The sequence below is a fragment of the Caretta caretta genome, chromosome 7 (genome assembly GCF_965140235.1).
Source record: "Caretta caretta isolate rCarCar2 chromosome 7, rCarCar1.hap1, whole genome shotgun sequence".
NCBI classification, from domain to species: domain Eukaryota; kingdom Metazoa; phylum Chordata; order Testudines; family Cheloniidae; genus Caretta; species Caretta caretta.
Window position 1 is genome coordinate 15,732,870 of NC_134212.1, and position 12,218 is coordinate 15,745,087.

The 12,218-nt window shown below is 42.3% G+C and overlaps 1 protein-coding gene across 9 annotated transcripts in view; it reads left to right on the forward strand.

The window, feature by feature from the left end:
• ITPR1 (inositol 1,4,5-trisphosphate receptor type 1) overlaps positions 1-12,218 on the forward strand; it is a 251,501-nt gene that overhangs the window by 138,622 nt on the left and 100,661 nt on the right. For 7 of the 9 annotated variants that reach the window (XM_048856975.2, XM_075130279.1, XM_048856974.2 and 4 more), the window contains one exon: positions 5,236-5,268. The exons of the other annotated variants lie outside the window; for them this stretch is intronic. In XM_048856975.2, coding sequence (XP_048712932.1) covers positions 5,236-5,268 — 33 coding nt within the window. The remainder of the gene's footprint in view (positions 1-5,235; positions 5,269-12,218) is intronic. 9 annotated transcript variants of the gene reach the window in all.

The following is a 12,218-nucleotide window of genomic DNA, read 5'->3' on the forward strand; positions in this document are numbered from 1 at the left end:
CCAGGCAAAGCAATGAGAATCCTTCTCCAGTATGCCATGAGCATGTTGCTTATTGCCAGCCACATGCCCTAGCTGTGTGCCCACGCAATACCGTAAATGAGCAGGAGACTCCCAGGAAAATATCCCGGAGGTGGGGATGGGCAATGCTGCACTCCCTGTCTTGATCTGGGAATGCTGCTTCCCGCTTGTGTGTGTCACAACTTCCACCCCTGTCAGTGATCCAGCCCAACTCAGCACCTTTTGCCTAGCTCTGTGAGGTTGCTTGCTATTAAGCCTTGCTTGCAAGCAGCAGTAATAGTTCTTTTAAATAAAGTAACAATAACTGCGTGGAATGCCCTAACCCCCTGGAAGTAGCATTGGGGTGTTGGCACCATCCTGCATGTATATGTTTTAAACCTGCCTTCCAGTCTTGACAAGCTGACAGTAATTTGTGCTGAATATCGCTCTAACCTGCTGCTGTTTGGGAGCCTTCAACTTCTCTCTGTCTCTAGGTTATTTACTTTTTACATGCTTTCTAGCCTAATATGGAAGTCAACTAGGCAAAACCTGTAAAAAAGATAACGCTGCTCTTGCAGAGGGCTTTGATGGTCCTTCGTAGCCATGCCTCATTTCTGAAGATGTGTCCGCACTGCAGTTAGAGATGTGATTGCAGCTCAGATAGGCATACCTGCACTATTCTGGAAATGGGCCACATCCACCCTGATTGAATTGGCCCTGTTAGCACTACAAGAAATAGTTTTCCCTCTGTTGATATTCACCCCTTCTTGTCAACTGTTGGGAATGGGCCACATCCACCCTGACTGAATTGGCCTTGTTAGCACTGACCCCACCACTTGGTAAGGCAACTCCCATCTTTCCATATGCTATATATTTATACCTACTTACTGTATTTTTCACTCCATGCACTTGATGAAGTGGGTTCTAGCCCACGAAAGCTTAGGCCCAGATCAACTTGTTAGTCTCTAAGGTGCCACAAGAACTCCTCATTGGTTTTGCTGATTCAGATAAGCATGGCTACCCCTCTGAAACCTAGCTTTAATCTAGTTAGCACAGCTGAAAATAGCAGGGAAGATGTGGGAGCATGGGCTGTACAAGCCCACCTGGACCCTGAATTGGGTACCTACTTGTATTGCTAGACCATGCTGGGATTTGTGCCGCTGTGTAGTCACTATTTTTAACCATGCTAGCTAGATTAAAGCTAGCAAGGTATGTTCACCCAAGCCACAATCAGCCTCCGATTTAACATAAATGTTGACTTCATGACTGAGAGGTGGTATCTGCCACTACTCAAGAGCCAGCTTCTAGTGTACTTGGCATTACAAATAAACTACTGATACCTCAGGATTGATACCGGGGTCTCAAACACGCGGCCTGTGGGGTTATTTTCTGTGGCCCACCAGCTCCCCACGGTCCCCCTGCCCCCCCAGCGTTTACCTAGAGCGGCTCCAGCCCAGCATGCACCGGGAGCAGGGCAGGCTCCCTGCCTGCCTGCCCTACCCCTGCGCCACTCCAGGAGGCGGCCGGGACCTGGGGGAGGAGGGGAAAGGGGTCTGTGTGTTGCCCTGGCTGCTCTTCCAAGTACCTCCCCGCTGCTGACCCACCCCCCGAACCCCTCCTGCAGCTGAACCCCCTGCCCTGAGCCCCCTCCTGCAGCCAACCCCCTGCCCTAAGCCCCCTGCTGCACCCCTCCTGCACCCCAACCCCTTGCCCTGAGCCCCCTGCCCCACTCCGCACCCCACACCCCTCCTGCACCCCAGCCCCTGCCACACCCTGCACCCGACCTCCTGCACCCCAGCCCCTGCCGCACCCCCCTGCACCCTGACCCCCTGCCCTGAGCCGCCTGCTGCACCCTGACCTCCTGCACCCTGACCCCCTACCTTGAGCCGCCTGCTGCACCCTGCACCGCAACCCCCTGCCCTGACCCCCTGGCACACCCTGCACCCCTCCTGGGGGCGGAGTTGTGGTGGGGATTTCAGGGAAGGGGTTGGAATGGGGGCAGGGAAGGGGTGGGAAGAGGAGGGGCAGGGGCAGGGCCGCACGGAAGGGGTGGAGTGGGGGTGGGGCCGGGGCAGTGAGGGGCGGGGGTCAGTAGTGCGGCCCTCGGGCCAATGTACTCATGGTCATTTGAGTTTGAGACCCCTGGTTTGTACAGTTGGCTACTAAACTCTTTGGAGCATGTTCATCCCGAGTTTTTCCATTAAAACCAGCGTAAGGACATCCCTGATCATGTCTAGCCTAAGGAATGTAAAATGAAATTGGCTGTAGCATATCTTGAAATCAACTGAACCAAACTGGTCTTTTAAAATAAATAAATAAATAAACAAATCTGTTCCCTCCATGGTGTATAGTGACACTGATACCACTGGAAATTTTGCTTCAAGCAAAATTCATTTATCAGAGCTTTGCCAGGGTTTTGGTAAAATTGGGGCTGCAGATACTGCCAGAGAACATACTGAAAATAATTTTAAAACACTGAAACCAAGCTAAATTATGTTGTCTCCACAATTGACCTGTAAAGCTCTACAAAATTCTAAAGATCTTCCAAGTTAAAGAAAAGCAGAGATGAAACCCATCAACTTCTGCCATAGTTGATCAGTTACATAATGCATGCAGTACAAGAATAGAATAGCCCATGAAGCAGATTTCAGTAAGGGGAAAAGCTGTTTGCCAACTATCAGCTGCTAGTTGTAGATAAGCTTTGACTGTCTGGCCTCAAGCAGTAGAATCATTCATTTTCTACCTGGTGACTACTCCTAACTGGATTTATTCACCACTTAAAGGCAACACGCATTTCTTTAAAAGCTATTCTGGAGTAAAAGTAATCTTGTGCTACCCTTGTTGAATTTAGGGTTCTTGAAGATACTCAAGATAGAAAGGGTTGCATTTGTTCAGGAGAACTCCTAATTTATTGTAAACCAATCTGAGAAGTGTGAGCAGTACTACTGCAGATAAGGGCATTAAAATAATTTATACTAGAATATATTGTGAATGCTAATAGCTACTTATTTTCTTCTTGATACTTCTACATATTGTAAGAAATTTTAGCAACAAAGAGAGGCTACTTAGACCACTCTGTTTACCACTTCTGCTTCCGTTTCTTATATATGGTTAAAGACTTCATACCCCATTTTTATAAACTATCTCTGAACTTGCTAAACCAGTAGCTCCACGTCAGGTTATGATTGAAATAAATTTAAAATGGTTATGACAAAGTTTAGGGCCCTGACTTCTGCATGCATGTACAATTATGAGTGCCTGTTCATTTCCCCGCACTCTGTTGTAAAACTTTACCCCAGCTTTTGCTTTGTTCAAGTATGAGAAAAGTTTATTTGGCAGAGCCAAAGTTCTTTTTAGTTCCATTATGGGTAGGACTTCACTTATGCTATTCAGCAAAAGTCTAGTCCTCTCCCCTCTGCCCTGTCCCCAGTGCTCATCCCCACTTTAACCATGTGATTTGTCATCTCCTATGGCTTTTGGAGGTCTCCATTCTAAATGACTTTGAATCACTATTATCTTAATCCCTAGTAGGCATTTGTTTACCTCTCTGCCACTATAGTCTACTGGAGCTGGTAGTTGTCTACTGTGGAATTGAGAGCTGCAGGTCAGACCTGAAGTACAATTTAGCAAAAGAAGTGTAAGGAAAGTTTCCGTGTAGTGTCTGATCTTGTTATATTATATACTGCATAGTATACTGTATACTAGTTGAGACCCAGCGAGTCTAGTAATAGACAACCAGTCTGTTTTCTAGAGGCATTCCCTCCCTATAAACATGCCTGACCTCCTCTCCTCCCCACTAAAAACCAGACACACCAGCATTGTATTACCTGTGGACTTGTATTTTCACTCGGTCTCCCTCCCACCAAAGGGACATGTAGAGAAAATAGAAGATTGTCTGGCTCCAGCAGCCAAGCCCTTTGTCAAAGGCTGTACATGACTTTTGGTTCCATCCCTGACAGCCCACAGTGCTGCTGTGATTCCGGTGCAACATGCAAAGGACTTGATCAGAGCCCAGATGCTACTGCTAAGATGCAGTGGGAGAAATGTTGGCTGCTGGCCTGTGGACTGAAGAGCCAAGCTCAATACTCAACGTTTTTTCCCAGATGCTAGCCTGTTGTGCTTCCATTTGACTGAGGGAGTGGCTACAGTGTAATGCCGAATGTCTGTGATTCTTCCTCCTCCCATGCAACAAAGCATTTGTTACAAGAGTTATGGTTTTTCACTTCAAAGGCTGACCTTTTCAATGTGCTATGAATTAGCATGGAGAGCTGTGCACACACTCCTCCCACTCCTCTTTTCCCATCATTTCATAGTTCTCCCATGTGACTTCCTGGATTTTTCCCTTGATCTGAATTTAAAAAAAAAAAAATTCAGTTTACGTTTGTGGAATGCTTGAAACTTTACATATGACTGAAGAGATTTCTTAGAGCGATAAGGCGGGTGAAGTATTATCTTTTATTGGACCAACTTCTGTGGGTGAGAGAGACGAGCTCTCACGCTCTCTCACCCACAGAAGCTGATCCAATAAAAGATATTACCTCACCCACCTTGTCTGTCTAATATCCTGGGACTGACACAGCTACAACTAAATTCCTTAAATCTTGGCATTTGCTCAGTTTTCTCAATGATCAGTAGTACGCTGTGGTATTCCTAATGAGCTGAAAGCCATACCACGTTAGTAGCATAGAATCGGCCCAGACTGTGACTTTCACTGAAACACCTTGCTCATACAAATGTTTTCTGCATGAGTGGCAGGTCTGTTAGGGCCAATTGTACAAACTCTGGTAACCCAGATTTTGAGACTTAACTTGCAATCCAGCTTCTCTCTCTTCTTGCTGCCATTCTCCCCAACTCTCTGTAAAGATTCTTAGATGGGTATCTTGTGTTGCTGACCGCTCACACACTGGAGCCTACTATTATTCCCAAGGTTGAAGTTCTTGGTGCTTGTGTAACCAATCTGTATGGATTGACAGTTGGTATGTGAACAAAGCATGAGTGCATCCTGTCTGTTCAGTTCCGTGGCAGAATATTTCCAGTAGAGCAGATGTCAGCTAAGATGATGACAGTATCATAGAGCCCTGCTCTAGCCTTTAATGCCTCTCATAATATTTTTAGAATACCAAACCAGAGCACTGAAATGGTAAATGATATCAAAGTTCCTAATGCAGGATTTATTTGTAATTTCACTTACTAATGTTTACTTTCAACCTCTCTTCTTCTCTCCTTTTTCTTTTCCAGTTGATCACCATTGATGAATTGGATAATGCTGAGGTCTTAATTTTATTTTTCTTCCATGGCAGTGTTTCTGTGATGTTTGTTTTATGAGTAGCAATGTGATCTGTCATGCTGTCTTTCCAGTGTTGAGCGTTCTGACTCCTGCACCTGTTAGTGAATTAGTTGAGTTTAGTCCGCTATGTGTCTACGTTGGTAGTTACCATAACTAATTCTGTCTGTCATTATCCCCAAGTATTATCCCAAATGTAGTTGTAGGTTTGGCAAGCTGCAATCATCTGGTGGCATAATAGTATGCATACTGCTTAGGATCAGAGCTGAGTGCTGTTAGATACTAGCTGCAGTGAGTACCATTAAAATGTTAGCATTTATCATTCCACAGTAATTATTGTACCACTGTATTGCTTAACTCGCAATTTGGAAGGTAGGGTGGTTAACCTAAATATCTGGAAAGGTTAATACTAAGTTTTAATGGCACCCATTTATACTTGATGGGAAAGAATGAGAGATGCCAATTGGAGGAGACCCTAAATGAACTGTCTTTGCTTACTAGCTAGTGAGAGTGATTGCTCATAACAATGTATTTGTGTAGCACACTGAGAGAATAGAAGGGGATGGGCCCTTGCATAGGAACTGTGTGGCGTTCTTTCCTACAAAGAAAGTAACTTGATGACTGTTGAGTTCAGCAGAATATATAGGTGTGGTCACTGTTTCTTCCTATTCGGCTTTGGCCTGTGAATATGTGGGAAAATGTAGGTGTATATTGTGAAAGCTACTTGGTGGTAAATCTGTGTCTAATCTTTGCCTGGCAAAGCAGCAGCCTAAGATAGGGTTTTTACACTGAATGCAGCATACCTACGTTAAAGGCAGAGGGCCATGTTTGAATGAGATCTTCCAGTTGAGGTAGCTAAATGTTCAAATGCTGTCACTGTTCTATGCACCAACCATCCTATATGCCCCAAAAATGTGGGCCCAAATTCAGAGGCTGATTGTTTTTCTGTATATTTGTACAGTATATCTGTTGCCCAGCAAGTATTTTACTTATTTAAGAGCTTCTTTAAAAAAGTTCTTCTGCCCTTGCTTTGTTTCCTCTGTGTTGTTCCAATCTTCTGTCTGGGGCAAAACTGATCCCTTTAAAATGTAAAACACAGAACTATACTAGCTATTTTTTTCAAATTAAAAAAATATTCTAAACTGGCTTCCTCTGAAACTTTTTTCCTTTTAACCCTAGTCTAGCAATGATCTCAATTATTATTTTGTTGGAACATCCATTGTTTTGAGGAATAAATATAACATTTTGGGAACCTGCTTGCCAAAATGGATTTGGAATCCTACCTATCCATCTCATAATGCTCTTATCTTGAACTGAGCGGTCTTTGTTTGTAGTTATATTCACTTAGTGCATATATTAATGGAAACTGCGTATGATATATTTAGAGAATGAGGATGATTTTCCTGTTACTCATTTCACACTATTAAAGTCCCTTTACTCCAGGAGAGTTACTCCTCACCTTACACTAATATGAGGAGACTCAGGCACTATATCTTTCCAGGCTTCACAGGGGAGCTTAAAATAGTTGGCAGCAGAGTTTAGTGTCAAACCTTGGATGTGATTTGTTTTTTTCTTACTAATTAAGATTTCTCTCTAACCTAGACTGCTCCACTGGAAATGAGCTCTGTTTTTGAGAAGTTAATTTATAACACATTAACATTTCAATCAGGTGCTAGACCCTTTTGTTTCTGTGCGGGTGCAGCTTCCCCAAATGGTATGTATAATTTATCTTGGAGAAACTTCAGACAGAACTTGAGATTGTTTAATTGCAAATTAAAATCATAAAGTGAAACTCCCTCTCTCTTTCCTCTTAGTCTCTTGCCATAATGTTCCATCTCGTTCCTCAATAAATCAGTTAGAGACTGCAAACCCAATTTAGAACTTAGTCTTCTGGCTGCAAATAAGAGCTTTACTGCTTCCTTATGGAACAATTCCATGGATGGAGCAGGTGTGTTTATAAACACACAGGAAATGAACAGTGTCTGTTTATAAAGAGAGATGCTGGCAGTGGTTAGGATTTTTTGAGAATTCTCAAAGGAAGCTGTGATGTTTCCCATCATAGCTTCTGCTGGCATCTGTAAAAGTTAGGGTCAAAGAAAACAGAATTCAGTTTTAGTTTCTCCAGCTGCTAAGCTCTGAACAGTCTAGTTTTTCTGAATGGCTGAAATGGTTTTCCACTCACTCCTGCCCCTCAGAGTAGACCTGCTGTTGGCGAGGTAATATTGTTATTGTATTATGACCTAATTTAGAGCTAATTTCACAGTCTTTCTGGCATTCTAAGTAGCTACTGTAAGATACTTTTGGCAAAGGATAGGTTCAAAATCTTGTCTTTCATTTGTTTTAAAAAAAAAAGGGAGGAGGGGACCGTAAATGCCACAGCCACACCATTATTTATTACTTACACTTTCAATAATGAGGAAAATCTAAACCAAAGTCAGTGGAGTCTCTCTTAAAATCCTTTCTGTCCTGTGGAAAGGGAGTGCCTTTGTCACTCAGTGAACAATGCTGGAATTCACCCTGTTGAGTAGGAAATCCCCTGCATAACAGGAAGAATTATAAAGGGCCATAATTGTGTGGTCATAACTGTTCTGGCTGTGCCCAACTGTTATGGCACAGACCCATTGTGTGTTGATCAGCCTGCCAGATTATTGTTCTGAGACTTTTGTAATCTCAAGGATCTGTGGTGTGAATTAAGAACAGAGTAGTGACTTCTACCCAATTTCTTTACATTGATCTGGTTCATTTGGTTTTTGCGTCTATGGATTTACTTTGACAACTGTGGTGGGGTCACCATCTGCAAGGAGTGGAGGGTAGGAGAGTGGTGGTGTTGGGTTGTTTGCGGTTTTTTAAACACTCCGTTAATATCGTCCTTGGTCCATGATCCATTTTGAACTAGACGTGCGAATGGAATGTTAAGGGTTTTTACATAAACTGCTGTGCAACCACCAATATCGTATCTGGGTTCAGTAAAAAATGCTTTACTTCCAAGGGAGAGAATTCATAATGCTGCAGTGTTGTGTGTTGCACAGAATCCAGTATATTTGTGGTAGAACTTTTTTTTTTTATGTGCAAGAAATCTCATCAAAATAAGTGTACAGTACTAGAATTAGATGCATTAGAACTTTAGACCAGTAAGTCTTACATGACACACACATCCTTGAAAACTAGAGAACGAATGACACCAAAGTGTCATTAAGGGGCTGGTTTTGATCTACAAAGGGCTTGGGACCTGTCTGCCTGGGGCCACTTCTCTTCCCTTGCCTTACTGCCATTGTGGTGAACAGCAGAAATCTTTAAGCTCATCCCTCTTCATTTAAAGGGAACCTTCTGCCCTCTTATAAGGATCCCTTTCCTCAAGATTGCTTTCTCCGTAAGGTCTAATGTAATTCGAATGTGTTGACTTTCCGGATGTGCTGCGAAGCTCACCTCTTTGAGTGAGCAAAAGACTGAGGCCCAAGGTCTAAGGCCAAAAGTATAATAATGGAGGGTTTCAAGCAGTATTGGTCAGATGATGTGTGGTTGGGTGGAAGGAAGAGGTGGTGCTGTTATGGTCAAGTTTTACTTTGTCTCTCCCTGTGCTCTTCTGTATGTTGAGGGTGCCCAGAGCTTTGAATGGGTGCCCCTTTGGAGGGAGTTCTTATCGAACCAAAATGTAAATGAAGACCAGCAGACGTGTCTTGAAAGACTGAGGGAAAGCTTGCTTTCTAAAGAGAGCTATAGTCCATGTCATTTCTTGTTTTGTTACGGGTTTTTTTTGTTAAAAGGGAATGTGTACTACTACTACGACGATGACGACTATGACTAGCGGTAGTAATATGAGTTAGTTCACAGATCTGTTCAGCATTTCTGTTCTTGCTCTTTGGTGCCTTCCTGAAGTAGTTGTTGATCTTTGCAAACCTTTGCACAGCACCAGATTAATGTCATGAGTTGAAGGTTATGACTTGCTAGGTGGAGAATAAACTGACAAATATGGACTTTTAAACACGGGCCCTATGCAAATGTTTCTAGTAATAATAAAAAAAAAAAGTGGAAAACCCCAACATGAGACACTGACAAGAGTTCTCCCAAGAAGCTGCTGTGGGCCTGATTCTTACCATTGACTGTATTTGCACTCTCTTGCATTGGTGTAACTTCATTGATTTAAGTGGAGTTGCTCCCAATTTGCACCAGCATGAGAAGAGAATTGGGCCTTCTGTGTACAGTTATTTGAGGCATCAAGGAAATCTTACCTCTTGTGATCGTACGAAACGGACTGCAGTAGTTCAGTGAAAAAGTATGAAATAGCTTGGGGTTTTTTAAGCTAAATTCCACCGCTCCCATTGTAGCCCAGGTACCATACATGATCAGAGCTGCTACGTGAAAAATGTAGGTCTGGGTGAATACTTGAATCTCGGGTACACTGTGATTAAGGGGGTTAAAGTATTGGCAAAGTGCTTTCAGAAGCTGTTTAATTTCAAGCCCCCATTGCAGTCTGTCACTGGATTTTAACAGGTGCTAGAGACAAAGCAACCTGCATTGCTATGAGAAGATGAGAGCTTCAATGGAAGTAGTGAGATGCTAGGTAAGGGATTTATAAATCCCAGAACAAATTAATATGTATGGAAGGAGAAGAGCATGAAAGAGGAGAGAACTGTTAAACTTCACCTTAAGGGGGCAATCTGATGATGCTGAATGTAACTGAGAGATGTCCTACTTTTTTTTTTTCTTTTTTTTCCCCCTCCTCCCATATTGTGGTGAACTGCTCCATTGGGCACCTGCCAACATTCAAGCAGCAGTTACATAAGAGCAGCTTTTTTTCCTGGAATTCATGCTCATTGCTGATGTGTGACCTTCAGCAGTAATTGCCAATACATGTGGTGGAACTGTTTACTGTTAGTTCAGTCTGCACTCTGTCTGCCAGTGTCCGAGGCTACAGAAGCAGTTGCATCAGCTACACAGTTGCTATTTCTTTTTACAGTAACGTTGCTCCAAAATGGTTAGATCCAGTATCTTATTATTCAGGTAGGCTGTGTATTTGAAAGAGGTTCAGCAAAGTTCTGTGAATTTCTCTATCATTGGTCAGTAAAGCTGATGTTTATATGTCCAAGAGTATTTGTGCCTAAATTATGAACCCCCTATTCAACACACATCCTCAGCCACTCTTTCCTTGCACATCATTAGCAAAGCAGAAAGGGACCAGATCCAACAAACAGCTAAGCACCCTCAACTTGCCTTGACATTAGTGGGTATTGAAGGCATTAAGCAGGTGAATTAAAGTAACTTCTAGTAAAATGTTGACTTCAGTTCAATAAAAAAGGATTTGTTCTCTTTATGTGGTTGATAAGCAAGCTCCAGAGAAATACACCAGCAAACCCATTCAGTGTGGGTGGGGTTTTTGTTTTTTTGTTTTTTTTGTTTTTGAGGTTTCAAGTAGGTGAAAAGGGAACTGAAATCCTTGATTAAAAGGGATTGGCTGCAATAACCTCTGCAGCGATGTGTATCAATGATAAGCTGTAAAACTACTTTGCAACAACTGGATAAGTTCAGAATGTGTTCTTTTCCAGATCTAAGATAGGAGATGGATAACAAGATAAATGCTAGTTAGATGCACTTTTAAAGATGAAATTATTTCCCTCCTAGAGAGATCTCATGACACAATCAGTGTTTGAATTATGTCTCAAGTAGAAGAAATTAAGTCTCTGGTTTCTGGTCTGTTTTTTAAGCAGGTTCATTGGAGAGGCCTCAGAGACATGCACATGGAACTGACCTTAGGGAGATGGAAGCAGGATTGTGGAAATCTTTGGGTATTGTGTCAGGCGTGAAAAAGGTTCTAATCCTCTGGCTAAATAGTGTTGTGAAGAAGATGGAATAAGCCAGTATAGGCATGGGGAAGCTGAACACCAAGAAGTGTACCAGCTAGGTTACACCTTCTTCTGAATGTACTGTCCGATCAAAAACAACGAGGAGTCCTTGTGGCACCTTAGAGACTAACAAATTTATTTGGGCATTAGCTTTTGTGGGCTAAAACCCACTTCAAAGCTTATGCCCAAATACATTTGTTAGTCTCTAAGGTGCCACAAGGACGCCTCGTTGTTTTTGCTGATACAGACTAACACAGCTACCACTCTGAAACCTGTATAATCAGAGGTGACCTGAGGAGGACAAAATGGATTTGGCTTTATTTTTTGCTTCTCTATAACTAAGACTGAACATCTTTTGAAACTTGTAATTTTGACTTTTTCATCAAACTGTCAAAATTCAGTGAGGGGGAGAGAGGGGAAAGGATCACATTTTTATTACAAATATGTCCCATTTCTTTTCATTGCAAAAGCCTGAAATGTTCTCTTTTCTCTCTCTCTCTCTCTCTCTCCCTCTCTCTCTCTCATTTAAAAAAAAAAAGTTTTTCACCTGTTTTTCTACCTTAGAAATGTCAAGAATATCAGGTCTTCTCTCCCGTATTTTGCTGAGGGCATCCATTTCAGGACCCAGTGAAATTAACTGGAAGCTCTCTCGGCTCTTTGTTTGAAAGAGTCACAAATGTTTAATAGAGATCTTTTGTTCTAGCTGTTTGCTAGGTATTTGAGCTAAATAACATAGTTAGCAAAAAAGTAAAGAACTCCAGAGTTTTCAAGTCTGGGGGAGAAAAATCTTTTCCTCTCTTGTGCAATTCTATCTTCATTTTTATCTACAATATCAATCACTTGCTAGTTTCCCCCAGTGTCTGTAGTCTTCAGGAAAAACAGAATAGACAAATTCTCAGCTTCTCATGTAAAAAAATCAATCCGATAAAAACCTTAAACTTTTAGGCCTTCTTCATAAAACATAAAGGCAAAAGAGGACAAAAATTCAAACGTTTCCCTTTTAGGTCAGCTTTAAAGTGATGTAATAAGTGCACGCTTACACAGTTAATTGGTTGTACCAACTGTTAAAATGGGTTCATCTACTCTTGAGTCAGATG